Here is a 24,779-nt window from a genome sequence, read left to right as displayed (position 1 = left end):
ATAAACCCACTTTTGCCTCCCCTTGCACATTCATCTCAATATTCTATTTTAATGTGTCTGTTCCTGGGATTCCCTTTATCCTATTAGTTAAATCAAATCTTTGACTGGTGCTCCTTTTAATATTTGTATGAATCAAGATTTTACCTTTAAAATGTGTATTTTTTAGCATTATTAAAAGTAATGAGAAGAGACAACTACAGATGGACAAAATTTAAGAGTTGGTATCAGAATACCAGTGATGCACTGCAGGATAATGCACTGAACCACAAGGTCAGTTTTAACCGCAAGATTTCCACTCCTCGGAAACCCTAGACAGGGTCTCTATGAGTCGGAACCGACTCAGTGGCACTTAACAACAACATTCCGCATATATTATTTCAAGGGTATAAACCTAGTATCTTATTTACGTTCAAAATTGTTGCACATATTAATACTTATAATTGAAACAATACAATTCTCTAAGAGTCCTTGGGGATACAAATGACAAAAAGTAGGAGAATCAAGTGCTTCTCCTGAGGTACTCAGGAAGAAAGGCCTGGTGATCTACTTCTGGATAAAATCAGCGATTGAAAACCCAATGGAACACAGTTCTTTTCTCATATAGACGGGTTCCCTGTGAGTTGTAATTGACTTGATAGCAACTGTTCTTTTAACAGTTTTTCAAATGTATATGAAGTGTGTAACTGTATAAATGCTGACCCACCATTAGAATATATACTTTGTTTTTGAACAATGATTTTAAATTTGACCAGAACTGATGATGCGGCTTACAAACGTTTTTGTTACAACTGTACGAGGGGACTTGGGAAAGTTTGTAGAAAATTTTCTTTATCTTTTAATTCCATTTTCCCCCGAACTTTTTGATGTCCTCTCCTATTTATTATTGACGCAGCTGGCCAAGTTAGTTTTATTTTTCCATCTAAGTAGTGGGGGTGGTAGTGGTTATGTGGCGTGGAGTCGGTTCCGATTCATAGCGACCCTCTACAGAGTTTCCGAGGCTGTAAATCTTTACGGGAGCAGAAAACCTCATCTAATTAGCTTTTGAAAAAAAAAACAATCTCCCATTTTTTGGCAAATTGTTATGTAACATGATTCTTAGATTTAATAGGTTTAATGTTGAGATGGAGTTGCTGTTGTTAGCCCCCAGCTCATAGCAACCCAACGTACACAGAATGAAATGTCACCTGATCCGACATCATTCTCATGATTGGTTCCCATTGTGATCCAGTGAGTTTCCACTGGCTGAGTTTCAGAAGTACATCTCCAGACCTTTCTTCCTAATCATCTGGAAAGTGGCAGTGGATCTTAATGCATACTGAACAAAGATGTAAAGAATGGTAAACTGTAATTTACATAAAAATAATTAACACTATTGTTTTTGTTAAATGTCGTTGAGTCCTGGTGACCCTTGATAGGGTTTCCAAGGAGCAACTGGTAGGCTTAAACTACCGACCTTGCAGCTTGCAATCCAGTGGGTATTCTACAGTGCCACACCAGGATTCCTGCTCAAGTGTATGGACCAGCTTCCTTTTATTGAGGCCAACTTCCTTTTATCCATGTAAGAATTTTGAAATGAATATAAGCAGGTTAAAGGTCCTGTTTTTCTCCTTTGTTGTTGTTGTTAAGTGCCATCGAGTCAGTTCTGACCCATAGCGACCCTGTATAGGGTTTCCCAGGAGTGACTGGTGAGTTTGAACTGCCGACCTTGCAGTTCAAATGGTTTCGCAGTCTGGCACATTAACCCACAGCACCACACCAGGACTCCACAGCACCACATTAGGACTCCTGTTTTTGTCCTTAAAATGATACAATTTTAATTTTATCCAGACAAAAATCAGTTTTTTTAAGATAGTGAGTGACCCAAGGCATAGTGTCTGATTCATCCCAATTTTGAACAACAAAATCTGTTATCTGCAGGCAGTCCAATTACTTAAACTAAAGGATGACAAGATTTGTTAACATGACAGAAACTATACTGTAAAGAGAACTGTTTGTGTTTACTATATACATGCATAGTGAGTTCTGTTTGTCTTTTGGTCCATTTCCACGTAGGGATAGAAGAGAACCCTTAAGGTAAGTATGTCTAGGGAAACAGATCTGATCCATTCTGAAATCTTCTGTTTGTGCCATGTAGAACTTTTGATCCTGAACATTAATGCCTTGTGTCAGAAGCCTTTTTTGTTTTATTTTTACTTTGAGCCTATTCAAAGTACAGAAATGAGTCTCATCAGTTGATTTTGAGTGTACAGTTTTGCTCACTTAATGTTACACAAAATTATGCCTATAAATATAAATTAAGGAGTGTTGATTACAAGTCCTTCACTGGCAACTGAAAGGTTGGAGGTTTGAACCCACCAACCACTCCACAGAAGAAATACCCTATGGGGTAGTTCTATCTGTCCTATGTTGTTGTTATTGTTGTTCAGTACCATTGAGTCAGTTCCAACTCATAGTGACCCTGTATAGGGTTTCTGAGCAACTGCTGGTGAGTTTGAACTGCCACTCATGCGGTTTAAACTAATTTATAGTAACTCTATAAGTCAGACTTGAGGGCAACAGATTTAAAAAAATATATATATAGTTCTAGATTATTGTAGTTCTCCCTGCCCCAACACTCTGTTTACATTATTTCTATGAATGGGATTCTTAATGAGTATTACTATTGTGTACTGACACATGGTGGTGGTGGTTATGTGCCGTGGAGTTGGTTCCGACTCCTAGCGACTCTGTACAGGGTTTCTGAGGCTATCAATCTTTACGGAAGCAAAAAGCCTCATCTTTCTCCTGCAGAATAGCTGGTAGTTTCAAACTTCTGACCCTGAGGTTACCAGCCTGACTCATGACCACTACACTACCAGAACTCTTTGTACTGATTCATAGTGACCCTGCCAAAGGTTTCCGAAGCTATGATTTCTTGTTGTTAAGTACCGTGGAGTCAGTTCTGACTCATAATGACCCTGCACAGGGTTTCCAAGGCTGTAAATAAATCTTTATGGGAGCAGAAAGCGTCATCTTTCTCCCACGGAATGGCTGATAGTTTCGAACTGCCAACCTTGAGGTTAAGCAGCCCGATTCATAACCACTACACTACCAGAGCTCCTATGGGAACAGAAAGTATCGTATTTCTCCCAAGGAATGACTGGTGGATTTTAACTGCTGACCTTGCAGGTAGCAAGCATCCCAATGCATAACCTTCTACACTACCAGAGCCTCTTAATCTGAATCTGGTGGTGTTGTTAACGTGCCATTGAGTTGGTTCCAACGCATAGTGACCCTGTATAAGGTTTCCAAGAATGACTGGTGGGTTTGAACCTCCAGCCTTGTGTTTAGCAATCCAGTGCTTATCCTACAGCACAACACTTAGCAACCTTCAAATTTAATTGCAAAATTGTGCGGCTCTATAGGATAAACAGTGGACTGGCAAGGTTGGCGGTTCAAACTCACCAGCCACTCCTTAGAAATCCTATGCAGGGTCTTATGAGGCTGAATGGAATGGGTGACACCTAACAGCAACGTGACAGATATTTCAAAGGGGTGAAAGGGTCTTTGACTTTCATTTAATTTGTGATGGATTTTTTAAAGAACCACATTAGGGAACAGGATCAAGTTTTCCTGCCCAGCCTGACTTTGCTGCTGCTTTATTTCCTTCATTGTAAGGATCTATGTGTTGGAGGAGGGTTGTTGTTGTTGTCAGGTGCCATCGAGTCGGAACCAACTCTTAGTCACCCCATGCACAGCAGAACAAAACAATGTCCGATCCTGGGCCAACCTCACTACTGTTGCCACGCTTGACACCATCAATGCTGCCACTTGGCCAATCCATCTTGCTGGGGGTCTTCCTCTTTTTCTCTGACCCTCCACCTTACCAAACATGATATCCTTCTCCAGCGACTGTTCCCTCCTGACAATATGTCCAAAGTATGAGAGACAAAGCTTAGCCATCTTGGCCTCCAAGGAGCACTCTGGCTGCACTTCTTCCAAAACAGATCTATTGGTTCTTTTGGCAGTCCATGGCACTTTCAGTATTCTCCTCCAACACCACAACTCAAAGACATCAATTCTTCTATGATCTTCCTTATGCACTGTCCAGCTTTCGCATGCATATGAGGTTATTGGGGGAGGGTAGAGGAGGTTAAATCTCTTTTTAGTGAGAAAAAGCAATTTCTGTTTAGAGATGGAACTGAAAAAGAATTCTACTTTTGTTCATTCTATGACATTTTCCATATAATGCCACTCTGGTAGCGTAGTGGTTACGAATCGGGCTGCGAACCTTAAGGTCAGCAATTCTAAACTACCAGCTGCTCCACAGGAGAAAGATGAGGCTTTCTGCTCCCGCAAAGCTTTACAGCCTCGGAAACCCTGTTTAGGGTCGCTATGGGTCAGAACCAACTTGACGGTACTTAACAACAACAACAACAACCTCTGCCTTACAATAATAATTACTCATAATCTTTCAATACCCAACATCCTGTGGGTCACAGTGAGATCTAGAAGATGATTCAATAGGGCATGCTGCGAAGGTGTGATCAGAGATACAGGAGTACCTACAGAGGGTCCTGTCAAAGATACAGTTTCAGGAGGGAATGATGCAAATGACATTTCAAGAACTCTTGGATTTGACAATTGGAAAGTTATTGTTGACCTTGAAAGAGCAGTGTTAGTGTTGTTATGGAGCGGGAAGCAAAACTGCAGGAAATTGAATAAATTAAGAAGAAAGAGGAAGTAGAACTGCAAACCAGATTACTCTTAAAAAGTTAAATGGTGAGGAAGAGGAATTTGGTTGGTATTGTGAAGTGCAACAAGAAATATTTTTGAGAATAGCTGGACTCCAACCAGTGGGATTGGAGAGAGATCAAGGAAGAAGTGCTGTTCTTACACACTCTTAGAGGAGTTCTCGTGAAGTGAACTCCCGGTGTGGCGCTGTAGGATAAGCACTGGACTGAGAGCCACAGGGCTAGCGATTCAAACCCACCAGCGGTTCCTGGGAAACCCTGTACAACACTTAACAACAACAGTGAAGTGAAGTAACCTGCTGAGATGAAGAAAGTTGAAAAGAAAATAGATTCTGAGTTAGAAGAAAGTTAACTTGAACCTCTGTTTTCTCAGAAGGGAAGCAACATGCAAATGGAGTGCATAGGTTTTTGTGCCTGCTGGTCCTGGATTTGGATCTCAGGACAGCCACGTATTGGTTTGTTACTTTGGGCCAGTTATTGAACATTGGGTCTTGATGCCCTCATTGTAAAATAAGAGTTCTGTGGGTTATTGTAAGAATTGCAAATTATTACTGCAACATATGTAATACCCCATGCCTCCCTGTAGTTACTCCAGGGGCCACCGTTTGGTTCCTTTAGTATCCTAGGCTCTCTCCCACTTTAAAGTTCCCAGACTCACTCTTAGCTCTGCATGTAAAACTCTTCTACTTTTGGCTTTAAATGTCAGTTTCTGGAGGAAATGTTCTCAGACTCGGTCTAAATTGAACTCCCTTGTTACTCTCTGTGGCACAACTGTCATGGATTTTAAGTATCTATTTGTTTCTGTGATTATATGTTTGTGTGATTTTTGTGAGTTCATTGCCTCCACTAGACAGGGATTCAGCAGTTAACAGTGCTTGAATGTATGAATGCCAGGACATAGTAGACAGACATTCCTATTATCTTCAGAAAGTGAGATGGGCATATTTAGGAGTGTAGGGAATATGAACTTTTTAGAAAAGATGCCATATTAATTATTTACTCCTACCTTGGAGTCCTGGTGTGGCACTGTAGGATAAGCGCTGGACTGCTAATCACAAAGTTGCTGGTTCAAACCCTCCAGCCGCTTCTCTGAAACTCTACAGGGTCGCTCTGAGTCGGAACCGACTCGACGGCACTTAAGACAAAAGTATTATCGTGCAGTTTCTATGGATTAGGAATTCAGAAGCAGTGTAATTCATGGTTCTGACTCAGGTTTTCTCATGAGGTTATGTCAGGATGTCAGCCAGGGCTGGACTCCACCTCCTGGGTGCTCACCCATGTGTCTGGCAACTGATGCTGATTGTTGACAAGAAGCCTGTTTCTCCTTTTGGAGGCCTTTCCATGGACTTCTTGAGGATCCTTGGGTCCTGTTGTCTAGCTTTCTCCAGAGCAAGCCTTTCGAGAGAGATCAAAGCAGAGGCTGCATGTCTCTTATGATCTAACCTTGTTGGAAATCACACCTTGCCATTTTTGCAGTATTCCATTGGCCAACCCCATTCATTGTGGGAGCTCACTACACAAGGTCTGAATCCCAGGAGGCTGTATCGTGGAAGGATGTGCTAAAGGCTGGCTACCAGAGGTGCTGTTTAGAATGGCTAAGAGAGCCAACTAAGAGTGATTTCTTAAATTGCTGAATAGTGTTGAGAGCAGCCTAGTGATAAAGAAAGCCATACTGCATTTGTTTTTGCAACACGTAGAACACTTATAATACTCCCTCCCCACGTGTCACAGGAGCAAGATCAGAGAAAACAGATGTTTGATCTATGTGTTTGGGAGTCACAAGGTTATTACAAATGAAGTCATGAATGAGTTAAATAGAAATGTATCTTAATACAGTTCTGTTTGTGTTTAGTGTCTTTTACAGAATTTTGGAGAGTATTTTGCTCTTTGCTACATGTGGAGACATAATTTTTTTACAGACAGTGATACAAGTGACTTTCATGTTGATTCAGAAAGTTGTAACATAATTTTATTGAATCTTTGCTTTGTGCCATGCGACCTGCCATGCAATTTTGACATAGATGATCTCATTTCATGGCACAGTACCCTAGGTGATTATGACCCCTGTTTTGGAAAGAAGGAAATTTGGGCTTAGAGTCAAGGATAGCACAGCTACTAGTTGGTAGGTGGTGATGGTGATGGTGATGGTGGTATGCCCTGGAGTGGATTCCAACTTATAGTGACCCTATATAGGGTTTCCAGGACTGTAAATCTTTACAGGAGCAGAAAGTCTCACCTTTCTCCCAAGGAGTGCCTGGTGGACTCTAACACATAGCCCACTCTGCTTCCAGGGCTCTCGATGGTGGCAGGAGCTAGTCCCAAACTCAGGCTTTCTGATATCAGAGCTGAGCTTCTGACCACAGTGTGAATGCATGTGGAAATGTTGACCTGAAAAGACTAAAGAAGGAGGCTTCAAAATGGAACATTTTGAATGTTGTACTTTTTTTAAAAATTTTTACAATTTTAACAATCATAAAAATAGGGTAGTTAAACTACCTGAAATTTTCTCCCTTACATTTTGTTGTTTTCCAAATATCCTTTAAGCAGATTTTACTTAGAGTCAGAAAAAATTTTTTATTTTACAGAAGCATTTTTTTTCTCCCCTGAAAGTTGGCACTCACTCAGGTTTGCAAACTGAAAACTAAGTTTATATGTAATGGAGTGGCACAGTGGTTAAGGCTCACTTACAAACCGTAAGGTTGGAGGTTTGAACTCACCAGTCTTTCCACAGGAGAAAGATGTGACAGTGTGCTTCCATAAAAATGTGTGGTCTTGGAAACCCGTAGGACATTTGGGATTTGCTTTATATGGTTAAATTTTTACAAGGTGTTTTTGAAAAATGTGATTTCATTGCATTTGAGGCAGGATCAACTATGGAAAGTGAGTATATACTCTCTATTTGTCCTCTGTTCATTCAGCTTGTTCTATATGAATGCTTAGTGAACAAATTAACAAACTACCAGAAGGCCAATTGATAGGACCTAGGATAGGTAAAATTAGTTTCTTTGTTTCAGAAGAATTTCAAAAGAGTTGGGAGAAAAGAAAAGCATGACAGTTTCTGCTTCCAAAAGTTCACAGCCCTGAAAACCCATTGAAGTCGTTGTTTTGTATCAAATAAGAATCATCATCTACAATTTGTCATTTATTATACATAAGGCCTTTCCAAGATTGTTCTATAAATGATCACACATCTTATTTCACAGTGTTGATAAAGGAATTAGCATCCTATGCTAGGTCTGTGGTTTATTCTGGAGTCCTGGTATGATGCTGTAGGATCAGCACTGGACCACAAGTTCAGCAATTCAAACCCACTAGCTGATTCTTGGAAACCCTATACAGGATCCCTATGAGTCCGAACCAACTTCATAGCACTTAACAACAACAATGGTTTATTCCAATGAATACCCCATGTCTCTAAGCAGGAGTTGTTGTGAAAGGGAATACTTGTTTGATAGCAATAAAAATTAAAATCATAATGAAAAACTCAAAGGAGAAATTCACCAGCATTCTTCACTTCCTGATTGTCTGTCTGTTGTCATATATATGACATGACCCGTGAACTTCAGTGTACCAGTGAGTTCTCAATCCTTTTACTCAGCCTTTCAGTATCATTTGTTGTTGTTAAGTGTTTATTTTTGGATACGTTGTGAGTACTTCTTGAAATGCATTCTTCATGTGCATTTTAGTCTATGATACTTATCTGATTATCTTTTCTTTCCTCCTAGTACTTCTCTGTCTTATTGTCTGACTTATCTTCTTGCAGTCTCTAAATTTTTAAGTGCTTCAGGACTCAGTTCTTGGGTCTTTTTCTCTATTTACATTATTTTCTGGGCCATCTTGCCTAGTTCCCGTAGCTTTAAATGCCATCTGTGTGCTTAGTCTTCTAAATACAGATCTTTATTTAGCCCCTTCTCTGCTGATGGCGGTTCAAACCCACCAGCTGCTCCTTGGAAACCCAATAAAGGGTCGCTGTGAGTCAGAACCAACTCAGCTACACTTAATAACAACAGGATGCTCTTTTAGAATGTTAATTATAGTAAGTCATTATCTTGCGCAAGATCCTCCAATAGCTTCCATCATATTTGGAATAAGATCCAAATGTCAAACCCTGGTTTACAAACTGCATCATCTGGCCTTTCCCTCTCACTAGCCTCATCACTTATTACCTAGCTTATTGTACTCCAGCCAGATTGACCTCCTTGACCTCCTTCTCAGAATACACTCAGCTCCCTTCTGGCCTTTTGGACTTAACTGTTTCCTCTACCAGAAATGCTCCCCAGAGCTTCACGTAGTTTGCTCTTTCACTGTATTTACATCTTTGCTGAGATGTCACTGTTTCTTCCATAATACTTACTGCCATCAGTCATCCTGCTAGATATCTGCGTGTTATTTGTTTATCATCTTACCTCTCTACAGAAACAGAAACTTCATAAGGGCGGAGATTTGTTCTGTCGTAATCTTCAGTGGCTAGAATAATATCCAAAACCAGTGGCCCTTGAGTTGACTTGACTCATGGCAACCCCATGTGTGTCAGCTACAACTGTGCTTCAAAGGGTTTTTAATGGCTGATTTTTTAGGAGGAGATCCTCAAGCTTTGGGAAACATCTTTGAGTGGACTCAAAGTTCTAGTCTTTTGGTAAGCAGCCACATGTGTTAACCATTGCTTCACCCAGGGACATTGCCTTGAATATCTGACACAATAGATTCTGACAAAGATTTATTATATGCATGAACCTACTGTTTTACTGAAATCAGCTGATTTATTGACAAATTAAATATCGTTTTCTCATGTTAAGTTTTCTATAACCTTTCTGGAGTATTTCTAGCATGTTTTCTCATTACCCTTCTATTGGTTGCCACATCCTGTTGGTTCTTCCATTGTATGTTGACTCCAATCCAAGTCGCCTTCTCCATTGCCTTTTCTACAGGGTTCAGACCTTGAACTCCCTGTTTTGCTTTTGTCTTATTCATTCTATCTGCTACACTATCACCAGATTGAATTCTTACAGATTATTTATCTTTGTAGCTGTTGCAGCATTTAGCACTTTTTAAAAAAAAACTTATTGTGAATTGAGTGAAGGTCTACAGACAAAACAAGACCATCAGCTGTACATTCAACAAATCATACGTTTTGTTTTATCTCAATAATTACATTTCCTTCCATGCAACTACAGCTATCCTACTTCCTCTCTGTGGTTCCCTATTTACATCTTATATTTCACAAATGAACAAAGCAAAAATACTTGATGCACACGTTCAAAACAAAACAGAACAAAATATATTCATTTGAATGTTCAAAAGGCACTTTCTATAAGCCAGCCTCCTGCTTGCAGGCAACACAGCCTTACTCAGTCCGTGGGCCTAGAGCCCGAAGCTGCTCTGTGTCTCCAGGCCACTGCCTCTGCCACTCTCTCTGCTGTCACTGCTTTTTCTAAGTAGGGATCTCACGTTTCACTCAGGTTCTTCCTTCTTGATGGTCCTGGGATCATTTTTTCCCCTGAAATAAAAGATTAACCACTCCCCACTTTTAGTTACATATATTCTGTAATTCCACTTTAGGCAGTCATAATTAATCCTGCTAACAGTTACTCACAATTGAATCATAAAATCCTATCACCATCATCCCCCATCCCTTTCACCAGGTACATCTGGAAAAGAGGAACATTATTCAATGGGGATTCTTCCTTATCCCCCTCATTCTGAAACTAAGCACACCCATGAAAGCTTATAAGCCAACCACTTGTAGCGTCTCCTTTATAGCGCCCCCTCTTTTTAAAAGCTAATGTCTAAACTTTCCACCCCTGTCAACCCAGCATCCTGAGGAGACAAGCCTGTTCCTTGATCTGAACACTCACCCATTCTGGTTCATGTAGCACTTTTTTAGCTTTTGTTGTTGTGGTTTAGATTAAATGTTACAGAGCAGATTGGTTTCCATTCAACAGTTCATACACGTTTGGCTTTGTGGCATTGATTGCAACCCCCATAGTGTAGCAGCGCTCTTCCCGCACTTTATTTTTATTTTTTTAATAGCAGATGCTTAGTGGATGTTGAATGAATAGTTCTGTGTTTCTGGAAAGTAGGGCTAGAGGGTCATGTGATTAATGGCTGAATTCTTTGAAAATGATTTGTGCTCAAATCAGCCCCCATTCTTCCTGTTGTAGAAGAACTGTAGTAATTCTTTGCTTTGTGTTGTTTTCTGTGAACTGTTTCAGTGACTAGAATCACATGATCTACTATTTGAGTATTTCACACTAGAGTTTTGTTTTTTTTCTGTAATAGAATGAAACTAGTGTCTGTGTTTCTCTATTAAAACAGTCCTTCCTTTTCTCTTAAGATAAACTGCAGTCAATATTGTTTTGCTGAGGAATTTTGGGAAAGACAGCTGAAGTTTCCATTCCATGGATCCCTTGGGTGCACCTTCCCAGTTTGTGGATGTGGACACACTACCAAGTTGGAGTGACTCGTGTGAAGATGGAGTGAATTCTGACACTGCAGCTGAAAAGTTACAGGAAGACACTATTCGATCACCTTTTCCTTATAATAAGGACATCAATGGGAAAGTGGTTATTTGGTAATTATCTGGTTAAATCCTGGCACAATGTGATAACATTTTTGTGTAATTTCTAATAAAATTTTTTTCTTATAATCCCCAGAGTTGTTAAAATACTGCTTTGTAGCTGTTTTTAAAGCTTTCCTGAGGTTTAATTAACATGCAGTTAACTGCATATTAAAATCCACAATTTGATAAATATATGTGTGTGTATATATATCCTCAGCCCGGCTGTTAAGTGCCATTGAGTCAATTCCAACTCATAGAAACCTTTATCTAGGGTTTCTAAGAAGTGGCTGGTAAGTTTGAACTGCCAACCTTGTGGTCCAGTGCATTATCCCACTGCATCACACCAGGATTCCACCACTAATCTGTCTCTTTCCATATGTACGTTTCCTATCAATGTGGTGGTGGTGATGGTGGTTGTATGCCATGGAGTCAGTTTTGACTCATAGCAACTCTGTATCAAGTTTCTGATGCTAAATATTTACACGAGCAGAAAGCCACATCTTTCTCCCTCAGATACAAACTGCTAACCTTGCAGTTTGCAACTCAACTCATAACTCACAACACTACTATAATTCCTTTCCTATAAATGTGCTCATATGCTAATGTGGTTTTGTATCTATTTTTATCTAGCATAGTGTTTTCAAGAGTCGTACTGTAGCATGGATTAGTGCTTCACTCTTTTTATGGTTAAATAGTATTCCACTGTATGATTATATCACACTTTCTTTCTCAGCTTATCATTCGATGAGTGTTTGGGTTGTTTCTACTTTTAAATTTTTATGAATAATGCTGCTATGCATAAACTCTGCTTAAAGCAACTACTTTCAGCTCTCTACATAGGCATTCTGTAATAATGAGATACAAATAAGTAAGATGCGAAAGAAAAATGACAATTTTGTGAGCTTTGTTTTCATGGCAGTTGCATCTGTCTAAGACACCAGATAAATCTTTCTGAGTCAGGACTTTCTTTACTACTATTTACTAGATTGTGAACTAGCAAAAACAAGGTTGTGAAAGGCATGTAGACAGGATATTGTGGAAAAGTAGAAACTCTTTTGTCACCCTTCTCTCCCCACACCTGTTCTTTATTTATTGATTGTGTGTTTCATCAGGAAAGGAGATGTGGCAATACTAAACTGTACAGCTATTGTGAATACCAGCAATGAGACTCTCACGGATAAGAATCCTGTGTCAGAAAGTATCTTCATGCTTGCAGGGCCTGATTTGAAGGAGGACCTCCAGAAACTTAAAGGTAAGTTAGTCTTCGTAGGCATGTTACTTACCTCTTCTGTTGTTAGGTGCCATCCCATCAGTTCTGACTTCTGATGATCCTGTGTGCAACATAACAACACACTGACAGGTCCTATACTGTCCTCAAATTGTTGTTACTGTTTGAGCCCATTGTTGTAGCCAGTGTAAGTCTATTTTGTTGAGAATCATCCTCTCTTTCTCTGACTCTCTTAGGAAATAGTTTTTATTGCTTAGAAAATGTTTATTTTGATGTTCTCTATCTTGAGGAAGCATATTTTGAGTTTAAAGAAAAGTGGTGAAGATGATGCCTATTATTCTGTTTAAAGAAAAACAGAATTTGAAAACCCCACAGTATGTTAAAAGCTGAGCTCAAAGAATTTTCTGTCAGTTCATTTTAAATGTACTGAAATTTAAAGTTGCAGCCATTGTGGCCAGTTGGATCTTTGGCAGCATATTTCTGGCTATAGACATTTTTGCACTGATAAATCTTGTAAAGCAACTATCTTCCTTTGTCTTCCTCTAAATTGAAAAACTTTTATCATAGTATGTTATTGATGTTGTTAAGTGTTGTTGAGTCAGTTCTGACTAATAGCTACCCTGTATAGGGTTTCCACAGAGTGGCTGGTGGGTTTGAACCAATATTGATAGAGGATGTTTTATACACTTTTGGACATAAACGGTTGCATTTCTGAAATTAAAATAAAAATGCCTTATTGATAGAAGTAAAGTATATCATAGTAAGAGCAAATATATTCTCAGTTATGAACTTGACAGTGTTTTTCTCAGAACGGTCTCTGGGAAGATCCCTTTGAAAATGGAAATAGGTTGGTTCAGAATCCTATTACCACTTATTTGCATTCATTTTTTATTAATCACCAATTCAGCAACACTTTATTATATGGTTGTTTGAGCCCAAGTGGATGATATTATGAAATTCATTCTTTCCATCTTATAAAAAAGTATACAAGAAATAGGTTTCTTAAAATGTGAACACAAATCCTTGCTTTCCTAGACCCTTTTCCATTTTCTAATCTAATAAAGATATTAAAATTTGAACAGGAATACTTACTGTGCTGTCTATATGAAAGAAAGAATAGGGATTTAAAAAAAAAAAAACTTCATTAACTGAACTTTGACTGTGAGAGCAGGAAAAATGACCAGTGCTACCAAGTTAACTCTACCACTCGTCTGTTAGTTTGTGGTACTGTGGTGACTTGCATGTTGCTGTGATTCTGGAAGCTGTGTCATGGGTATTTTAAATGCCAGCAGGGTCACCTACGGTGGAAAGGTAGGTGAGCTTTCAGAGAAAGATAAGCTAAGAAAAAGGAGAGATGGACTACTTACAAATACTGAGTCAATGAAAATCTTATAAATAGCAGTAGAACACTGTTAGACCAGAATTGTGACTATTGAAACATGATGAAGAGCACCCAAATACTGTCAGATACAGTGCTGGAAGATGAGCCCCTCAGGTTGGAAGGCATTCAGAATATGACTGGGGAAGAGGTACCTCAAGTAGAGTTAACCATGATGATGTGAATGTAGTAAGGTCCTTGGGACCTTCATTTGCTGATGGGGCACAACTCAAAATTAAGAGAAACAGCCGTAAACAGCTATTATAATTGGAACATGGAATGTACGAAGCATGAATCTAGGAAAATTGGAAGTTGTCAAAATGAAATGAAACACATAAACATCAATATACTGGGCATTGGTGAGCTGAAATGGACTGGTATTAGTCATTTGGGATCTGATAATCACATGGTTTACTATGCTGGAATGGTAAATTGAAGAGGAATGCCATCACATTCATCCATAAAAAGCAAATTTCAAGATCCGTCTTGAAGTACAACGCTGTCTGTGATACAATAATATCCATACATCTACATGGAAGACCATTTAATACCACTATTATTCAAATTTATACACCAGTCACTAAAGCCAGAGATAATGAAATTGAAAAATTCTGTCAACTTCTTCAGTCTGAAATTGGTGAAATATGCAATCAAGATGTATTGATAATTACTGGCAATTGGAATGCAAAGGTTGGAAACAAAGAAGAAGGATTAGTCGTTGGAAAATATAGCCTTGATGATAGAAACTATTCTGGAGATTGCATGATAGAAGTTTGCAAGACCAATGACTTCTTCATTGCAAATACCTTTTTTAAACAACAAACGACCATACACATGGACCTCACCAGACAGAATACACAGAAATCAAATTGAATACATCTATGGAAAGAGACAGTGAAAAGGTTCCATATCATCAGCCAAAACAAGGCCAGGAACAGACTGTGGAACAGGTCATCAATTGCTTATATGCAAGTTCAGGCTGAGGATGAACAAAATTGAAACAAGTCCATGAGAGCCATAATATGACCTTGAGTATATCCCACCTGAATTTAGAGATCATCTGAAGAACAGATTTGATGCAGTAGACACTAAAGGGCAAAGACCAGAAGAGTTGTGGGACGACATCAAGAACATCATGCAGAAAGAAAGCAAAAGGTCATTAAAACAAGAAAGAAGGAAAAGACCAAAATGGATGTCAGAGGAGACTGAAACTTGCTCTCCAGCATAGAGATGCTAAGGCGAATGGAAGAAATGAGAAGGCAAAAGAGCTGAACAGAATCTTTCAAAGCTCAGCTCGAGAAGACAGATTCAGATATTATAATGAAACGTGCACAGACCTGGAGTTAGCAAACTAAAAAGGAAGAATGTGCTCAGCATTTCTCAGGTTGAGGTAACTAAAGAAAAAATTCAAGCCTGAACATTCAATATTGAAGGATCCTATGGACAAAATATTGAATGATACTGAAAGCATCAAAAGAAGATGGAAAAGATAAACAGAGTCACTATACCAAAAGGAATGGTCGATGCTCAACCCTTTCAAGAGGTAACATATGTTCAAAAGCTGATGATACTGAAGGAAGAAGTCCAAAGTGCATTGAAAGCATTGGCAAAGAACAAGGCAGTGGGAATTGATGGAATACAAATTGAAGTCTTTCAACAAACTGATGCAGCACTGGAGACACTCAACAACGCCAAGAAATTTGGAAGATAACTACTTGGCCAACTGATTGGAAGAGATCCATATTTGTGTTTATTCCAAAGAGGTGAGCCAACCGAATGCAGAAATCACCAGATGATATCTTTGCTATCCAATGCAAGTAAAACCTTGCTAAAGATAATATAAAAATGGCTGCAACCATATATTGACAAAGAACTTGCAGAAGCTCAAGCTGGATCCAGAAGAGAACATGGAACGAGGGATATCATTGCTAACGTCAGGTGAATCTTGGCCAAAAGCAGAGAATACCAGAAAGATGCTTACTTGTGCATTCATTACTGAATACACAAAGGCTTTCGATTATATTGATCATGACAAAGTATGGAAAGCATTGAGGAGAGTGAATGTTCCAGAATTGTGCTCATGAGGAAGCTGTCCACAGACCGAGAGGTAGTTGTCTGAACAGAACAAGCGGGCACTGAATGGTTTATAATTAGGAAAGGTGTGCGCCACTGTTTCATTCTTTCACCATACTTATTCAGTCTGTATGCTGAGAAAATAATTGGAGAAGTTGGATTATATGAAGAAAAACATGGTATCTGGATTAAAGAAAGACTTACTAACAACCTGTGATATGCAGTTGATACAACCTTACTTGCTGAAAGCCAAGAGGACTTAAAAGACCTCAGCTTTCAGTTTGGGGTTGCACCTCAATTTAAAGAAAACAAAAATCCTCACCTCTGGACCAGTAAACAGCATCCATATAAATGAAGAAGAGACTGAAGTTGTCAAAGACTTCATTTTGCTCAGATCAACCATTAACATTCATGGAAGAAGCAGGGAAGAAATAAAATGATGTATTGCATTAGGCAAATCTGCTGATCAGGACATCATTAAAGTGTTCAAAAGCAAAGATTTTAGTTTGAGAACTAAAGTGCAACTGTCCCAAAGCATGGTATTTTCAATAACCTCATATGCATGTGTAAATTGGACAGTGAGTAAGGAAGACCATGGAAGAATTGATGCATTTCAGTTACAGTGTTGGAGGAGAATATTAAAAATACTATGTACTGCCAAAAGAACAAATCTGTGTTGGAAGAAGTACAGGCAGAATGCTCCTTGGAAGCCAGGATAACCAGACTTCAGCTCTCTTACTTTGGACATATTATTAGGATGGACCAGTCTTTGGAGAAGGATTATCACATTTGGTAAAGTGGCATGTCGGAGAAAAAGAGGAAGACCCCCAATTACAGTGTCGGCAGCAGTGGCTCAGATTTCACAATGCTTGTGAGGTTGGCATGGGGCCAGGCAGTATTTAATTCTGTTGTGCATAGGGTCGAAGTGAGTTGGTGCGACTCGGTGGCACTTAACAACAGCAACCATCAAGGTAATTGACTCATGGTGACCCCGTGTGTGTCACAGTAGAACTGTGTGCGGTATAGTTTTCTGTGACTGATTTTTTTTTTTTTTTTAAGTTAGATTGCCAGACTCTTCTTGTGTACCTCTTCAGTGGTACCTCTGGTTAGATTCAAACCCCAACCTTTTAATTAACAGCCGAGCGTATTAACATTTGTACCACCCAGAGACTCCAGAGGAAAAACAAATGCCCTCAAATTCAGCTACAAAGCAAGATACTGTAAAGAACATGCAGAAATTAAAAAGGTTATTAGAGATAGTACTGAGAAACTTTATGACAAAAGTAGCAGAAATGCTAATCTGGGAAAAAGTTGTAATGGCTTTGTGTTTGTTTACTTGTATTTTCACATACAAAAAACCCTGATGGCACAACTGCTGGTCTGAGAGGTCCGTAGTTCAGACCCACCAGCCAGACAATCTGTCCTGTAAAGATTCCAGTCTAGAAAACCCTATGAACCTGCTCTACTTCATTCAGTAGGGTCAGTATGAATCAGAATTGACTTTACAACACAACATTTTCACATACTTTACTATGCCTCTTAGTATTTTAAAATATCATAAATTTGAATGTTTAATGCAAGAGGAGCTTTGGCATCGTAGTGGCTAAGCATTCAGCTATTAACCCCAAGGGTTTAAACCTATCAGCTGCCCCATGGAAGAAAGATGAGGTAGTCTGCTTCTGTAAAGATTATGGAGCAGTTCTGTTTCCTCCTATAGGAGCTCTGTGAGTCAGAATCAACTCAACAACAGGTATGTTTTTGGGTTTTGGTACAAATAAAGCCTCAGTAGTTAACAGCATATGTTAGAAATTCCAACATGGGGATCATATTATGAATCTCTTACTGTATGACTTAATGCCAACTACTTTATCTCTGCCAAGTCCTCATTTCCAAGATGATGATGATATTAATAGTACCTACTCCAGTTACTAAGGAACTCTGGTAACGTAGTGGCTACAAATTGGGCTGCAAATCTCACAGTCAGCAGTTCGAAACTATCAGCTGTTCCACAGGAGAAAGATGAGGAGTTCTGCTCCCATAAAGATTTACAGCCTCAGAAACCCTGTGCAGGGTCACTATGAATCGAAACCCACTCCACAGCACATAACAACAACAGCAACTCCAGTTACTTGGGTCCTGGTGTGGTGCTGTAGGATAAGCACATGGTTTTAGACTTTGTGAATCATGGCAAACTATGGATTGTTTGTGAAGAATGGGAATTCCAGAGCATTTCATTGTGCTTATGCAGAACCTGTACATAGACCAAGGGGCAATCCTTAGAACAGAACAAGGGGATGCTGACTGGTTTAAAACCAGCCCACCGTACACTGGACTGCTGACCACAGTTGGTCAGCAGTTCAAGCCACTAGTTGCTCCTTGGAAACCATATACAGGGTCGCTGTGTGTTGGAACCAACTGGACAGCACACAGCAACAGCAGTGTTGTATTGTTTTATCTAGCAGCTCCATGCCTTAATGTATGCTTCCATTGTGCCCAGGTTGCCGGACAGGTGAAGCAAAATTGACCAAAGGATTTAATCTAGCTGCCCGGTTCATTATTCACACAGTAGGACCGAAGTACAAGAGCCGCTATCGAACTGCAGCTGAGAGTTCCCTGTACAGCTGCTACCGAAATGTACTCCAGCTGGCGAAGTAAGACTTGACCATTTCCTGGACACATCCAACACAGTGAAAGGCTCTGGCTTTAAAGATGAAACCTCACTATGGAAATTGAAGTTTTAGAGACTTAGATAATGTTGGGGGCCCTGTAGGTAAAATTATGTTTTCAAACAACTGTAAATGGAATGGATCTGGGTGGCTTAACAACTTAACCTATTTCCATTTTGCAAAGTCTTTACTTGGATTATATACTCATGTCCCCCAAATGGTATAATTAAATAATAATACATTAATATAATTACTAAATTGTATAGTTAGGCTAACTTTTCTAGAAGATTTGTTGAAGGTAGTAGAGAAGGAGAGGTTGCGCTGCATTTTGAAATTAGTTGTTATTATGTATGTAGTGTTTATATATTATGAATGTTTTTAATGCAATATTTGTGTTTTCTCTTTGCAGAGAACAGTCAATGTCGTCTGTTGGATTCTGTGTCATAAATTCTGTAAAGCGAGGTTATCCTTTAGAGGATGCAACACACATAGCACTTCGTGAGTAATATTGGAGATGCCGTGCATACATAAATTGAACCTTAAAATTCTATTTATCACAGCTAGTTGCATAGTTAGGAGACCCCGGATAGTGTAAATAGTCAAGTGCTCTGCTAGTAGTGGAATGGTTGACAGTTTGAACCTACCCAGAGCTACCTCAGAAACCAGGCCGGGTAATCTACTTCCAAAAGGTTACAACCTTGAAAACCCGAAGATCGGTTCTACTCTACACACATGGAGTCATGAGGAGTCAGAATCGACTTGGCGACAAGTAACAATAAAGTTAAATTAGGTTCAGCTCATTGAAAACTCTATCAGGATTCAGATTCATCTTAACAGACTAAATTGATAAAGGCAAAACAACTTCATAATAATCATATTTATATAGCACTTTGCAGCTTAAACAGCAGCTTTTGCATGTGGAAATTCTATGTTAAAACCCTATATTTAGGTTAAAACAAGTCCATAATCTGACCACATAATATGCAAGTTTATACCATATCTGGAGTTTTGTATCTAATTCTGGATGTCATAGGTCATGAGACATTGACAAACTAGAGGGCAAACCATTTGGAACATTAGTGCTGTTTCTCCTGAAGAAAAGCATGCTTTTAGCATATATGATGCCTATCTTCAAATATCGGGAGTCGCATTGTGCATTTATTCTGTGCTGTTCTTTTAGAGCACCAGTTCCAAACTACATTGAGTATCTGATGAAAGAAAATCTACAGACCATTTCCCCAAAAGAATACACCTGCATATGGAATGTGCAAGTTATGTCAAGAAATTAACCGATCCTCGTAAGGACTGTGGATAAGAACTCCAGCCTTAGAAGGCAGGTCTAAGATCAAGCTTCATAGGGGGAGTTTGGTCTTGTTTGAGATAGGACTCTCTCTAACACAAAGGTTTTTTGTTTGTTTTGGGGTTTTTTTGTAAACTTCTCATTGCTGACAGCATTCACACAGAGGCAAAATGACCAACAGTTGCAGATATTATAGAAAACATTATTTAGAGAAGCCATACTAGATGACCTTTAAGACCCATATCTATCTCTAGAATTTAAAGGTGAGAATCTGAAAATCTTGTTTCAACCCCAAATTATAAATTTAATGTAAAGATTGATTATTGAACAGCATAGAATTTAGAGTGAGAATGGCTCCATCTCATATAACTGTTTTTTAAACTACAACCCTTTCTGCTCAGGGACAAATTGGTGTATTGCTTTTATTGTTATAGGTTTCTTGTACTTCTATAGACTGAGCATTTTAGGGAAAAGAAACTTGTCTTTTCATCTTTGTATTTCCAGTGATTCCATATGTTAAGAATGTTTGACATAAGAAATAGTTTAGCACTTAATTTTCTTAACAGTCTGTGTTTTAGGTGTCAGGGTGTCCATTTGACATGGGCTTAATGGTTTCTTTGGTTCTAAGCGGTATGCCGATTTGAAGTAAATATCTAAGCCTTCTGACTCCCATGCCTAGTATCTATCTGTTACACTAGATCATTCTTAATATACAACTGCTTCAGTGGTATAATGCTATGTTATAAAACAAAAGCCACACCACTACCATTGAGTTGATTGCACCTCGTATCTGCCCTATAGGACAGACTAGAAATATCCCCCACAGGGCATTTTAGGCATTGCCGACCTTTTGGTGGTGGTTGTTAAGTGCCATCAAGTCAGTTCCAACCCATAGCGATCCTGTATAGGATGTCCAAGGAGTGTCTGGTGAGTTTGAACCACCAACCTTGTGGTTCCAGCGCATTAACCCACAGCGCCATACTAGGACTCTGAACTTTGAGTTAGTGGCTAAGAGCTTAAACTACTGCACCACCAGGGCCCACATATATTCTCACCAGTGACTTACCAAAGCAGAGTTCCTGCCTTTATATTACTTCTCTTAACAAGATTTCAGCAGACCTTAGCAGTCTAAGTCCTATGGAGTCCTTGCCCCATTATCTCATACCTTAAGTTAAACTGTCTTTCATGTGTCCATTCCTTTATAAAGTGATTATGCATTAGAATTTAAAGAAACGTCATATTGTAGATACAACTCGGGAGTTAAGAAGATTGGGTTTTAGTCCCAGTTCAACTGTAGCTCAACCATGTAATTTGTTATTGTTGTTAAGTGTCACCGAGTCACTTCCAACTCACGGTGACCCTATACAGGGTTTCTGAGGACTGGCTGGTGGGTTTGAACCACTGGCTTTTTGGTCCAGTGCATTATTCTACAGCACTACACAAATGGGAATGCTAATTTAAAACAGTAGATAAAGATCAATTATGGGTATTAGGGACTTTTGTGAAACAATTTCTAGGAATGTACTTAGCCGAGAGGAAGTGTATAGTTCTTAAAATGAGCAAGTTAACTTACCATTTATAAGGCCTACTTAGGTCTGGAGTCCTGGTGTGGCACTGTGGGTTAATGCTCCAGACTGCAAAGCCGTTTGAACTGCAAGGTCAGCGGTTCAAGTTCACCAGCTGCTCCTTGGAAACCCTATACAGGGTCACTATGGGTCAGAATCAACTCGATGGCACTTGACAACAACAACAACCTTAAGTCTAGTAGCACAACTACAGCATCTCATTAAAAAATACTCACATGTACATACATCCCCCTAGACAACTTTCTTTTCTCACACACTCAGGCATTTGGAAAACAAAAGGCTTATATACTTTTGTAGTACATATGGGTCAAGAACAAACAGAATGTTAATATCAAAATCTTTCGTATTAAACTGTTATAGTAACTTATTTCATTGAAACCTAATAGGTTCTTGATAGATGTATCAAGACTGTGTATCTTTTTTTTTTTTCCCCCCTTAGTTTATGTGCACGTATTCTCCAGAAGAAGCCTAAAACAAATCTGCATTAAAATAAATGTATCAGGTCATTTATTCAGTTCACATATGTGTGAGTGACTAGAGTGTTCTAAGCCCTGTGCTGTATATAAGAGGATATAGTGCTAAGGCAAAAAAGATGAAGATGTTTGTTCTCATGAGTTTCCCAGTTGGGAATTTTAATTCCTAAATGGCATTCCCACCAGTGAAAGGTTATTCACTAATTGTAAGAATACTTGGTATTCTCATCCATTGCAGAGAATCATGAGCAGATAAAACTTTGGACTCCTCAGAACAGCAGTTTGAACTGGCAGTACAAAAACTTTATAGTCATGTTGTCATCCTTTTATTCACCTTGTACAAAATTACTTTTCTAAATGAGCTTTACCAAGGAAATTCAATTTAGGTACTATGTGACATTTTACTTTTTTCTTCCACAGGAAATGCCATTATTACATATATACTGGGGAACTGACTCTTAGGTGTGAACATTAAAATTGCTACATTTGGCATCAGAGTAAATGACATGAAAGAAAATCCAATTTTGAAAGCTTACTTTAAAGTAAATATTCTTCCTCAGGATATAGAGAAGAATGAAAAATATATTTATCTAACAGAGGGAGGATTACGAATATTTGTTTAGTCCTTCAGCAAATGAGTCGGTTCTGTTAACCTCTTGGGATACAGTGGCGAACAAGGCCAGCAGTATGTAGCTAACCAGAGCCATGAAATGTCGACTCAGTTACTAGTTTCTTTTAAGTGATTATTTGACATGTTCCTCGTCTTGCGGTTTGTTGTTAAGTGCTGTTGAGTTGGCATTTAACCTGTATAAGGTTTCCAGTGAGCGGCTGGTGTGTTTGAACCACCAGCCTTGCTGTTAGTAGTCCAGTGCTTATCCTACAGGACTCTGTGAGTTAGGCTCTGGTAGTGCTAGTGTAAATATGCTTAACCTTCAAAAAACTCATAGTCTGCCTGTAAAATATTGTGGAAAGTTTATAACGGGTATTCAAAAGTCTATAGGGGCACAAGGAAGGGTGCAGTTCACATAAGCAGATAGCTTTTGACTGAGTCTTAACAATGAGTAGGAATTCACTAAGACAAAAGAATGGGGTCGTGAAGACAGGGGAGTGAGTGATATTCCAGTCAAAGGTAACCATGTAAGCAGAGGGTCAACATAAAATTTAATGGCATCTTCTGAGTACCATCAAGATGCTAACTTGATTAAAACATAAGGTGTGAGGAAGAATGAGTAGAAATAGGACTAAGGAGTGGGTATAGGATCCTTAGTTGAAGTCAGAGTGTGTAAAGCCATACTAGGGGCTTTGGATCATAACCTGTAAGCAGTGCAGAGTCATCAGAAGTGCTTAATGAAAAGGGTATCCTAAGAAGATAGACAACAATGAATATGTCAACTTGGGAAAAAAAGAAACAGACAGACCTTATTGTCAGCATCTGTGTGAGTGCTGAGAGCCTGAACCAGGGAAATTAGAATAGAAAAGAAATATTGGAAATATCCACAATCAATTTAGCCAGAGATGATAATCAGTTGAAAATGCAGGCTGAAGGAAGTATTGAAGAAAATTCAGGATAATGACTTGGGTGACTCTTTGGATGTTGCTGTGAAACTGAGTTAAAGAATAAGATAAAAGAGCAGGTTTCGGGGAGAGAAGATGGGGCTCAAGTTTGGACCTACTTGGGTCAGGTTGGGATACATTGAGTTTGAGGCCTATCGGCATATACACTTAGTAGGCTTTAGGAAATTCAGGTCTTTTGTTCAGGAAACAGTATAAAGATTTGAGAGCCATTGGCACTTTGTTGTTGTTAAGTGATTTTGAGTTGGATTTGACTCATAAGATTTCCAAGGAACAGCTGCTGAGTTTGAACTACTAGCCTTGTGGTTCAAACCGACCTTGAGGTTGAGTGCTTATCCTATGGCACCACACCAGGTTTGGGGTTGTGTGTAATAAAAGGCTGAATAGGACTTCTGTCACTGTAACTGAATCATTGGGGAAAAAAAATTGTGCTAGATCATTCTGGCCAAAGAGAGAGGCCTGGGAAGTAAGATTAATATGCTAGAGAAGGGAAAACTGGCCAGGTACTGTTTTATATAATATAAATAAATATGTGACAGTAGATAAAATAAAGTTCTTACCATTGTAGGGCTTTCATTTTAGTGTGTGGGATAGCAGGGGGCAAGGAGTACAAACCACAAACCAGAAACTCCTTAGTGTCTGGGACCAGAACTCTGGAGCAAAGCAAATATAAGGGTGGTCTGGCAGGCTTCACTGATGAAGAATCAGTAAAATGAGGGGAACATCCATTACAAAAATAAACTTTGAGGAGTATGATTTCTCTTTACACAGAAATTTTTTCATATTTATTGATTAATCTTTCTGTGATTTTTCTTAGGCACTGTAAGGCGATTTCTAGAAATTCATGGGGAAACCATTGAAAAAGTAGTATTTGCCGTCTCTGAACTTGAAGAGGTATTTTGCTGATTATATTGCATTGTTTAACTCCTATTTTTAGTTATGTTCGTGTTTGCCTTTCTCATTCTCAATTTACTGAATTGCCAGGGAGAAAATCTTAGATTATATATATATATATATCCACTTATGTATGTACATGTAAACATATGAAGAGGATTCTAAAAGTTAGTGGAAAATGGAATGAAAAGATAATGGAATTTTTCCACAAATTTTTTGAAACCCCTCACTTATACACACACATACTTACACCAGGGGGGTTTTATGGAAAAATTATATTTTAATTCCATTATTTCCAAGAACTTTTTTTCACCCTT

General features: G+C 38.9%; 1 protein-coding gene across 2 annotated transcripts in view; it reads left to right on the top strand.

Moving 5' to 3' along the window:
* Positions 1 to 24,779, top strand: part of GDAP2 (ganglioside induced differentiation associated protein 2) — a 62,994-nt gene that overhangs the window by 2,552 nt on the left and 35,663 nt on the right. The window contains exons 2-6 of one of the 2 annotated variants that reach the window (XM_006861299.1): positions 11,068 to 11,304; positions 12,405 to 12,544; positions 18,469 to 18,622; positions 19,047 to 19,135; positions 24,386 to 24,462. In XM_006861299.1, the coding sequence (XP_006861361.1) occupies positions 11,132 to 11,304; positions 12,405 to 12,544; positions 18,469 to 18,622; positions 19,047 to 19,135; positions 24,386 to 24,462 (633 nt within the window). In that variant the 5' untranslated portion in view covers positions 11,068 to 11,131. Of the gene's footprint in view, positions 1 to 11,067; positions 11,305 to 12,404; positions 12,545 to 18,468; positions 18,623 to 19,046; positions 19,136 to 24,385; positions 24,463 to 24,779 lie in introns of those variants that run through there. The other variant, XM_006861300.1, reaches the window with a different exon arrangement.

This window comes from Chrysochloris asiatica, unplaced genomic scaffold, assembly GCF_000296735.1.
Source record: "Chrysochloris asiatica unplaced genomic scaffold, ChrAsi1.0 scaffold00042, whole genome shotgun sequence".
NCBI lineage: Eukaryota > Metazoa > Chordata > Mammalia > Afrosoricida > Chrysochloridae > Chrysochloris > Chrysochloris asiatica.
This window is presented reverse-complemented; position numbering and strand designations above follow the sequence as displayed.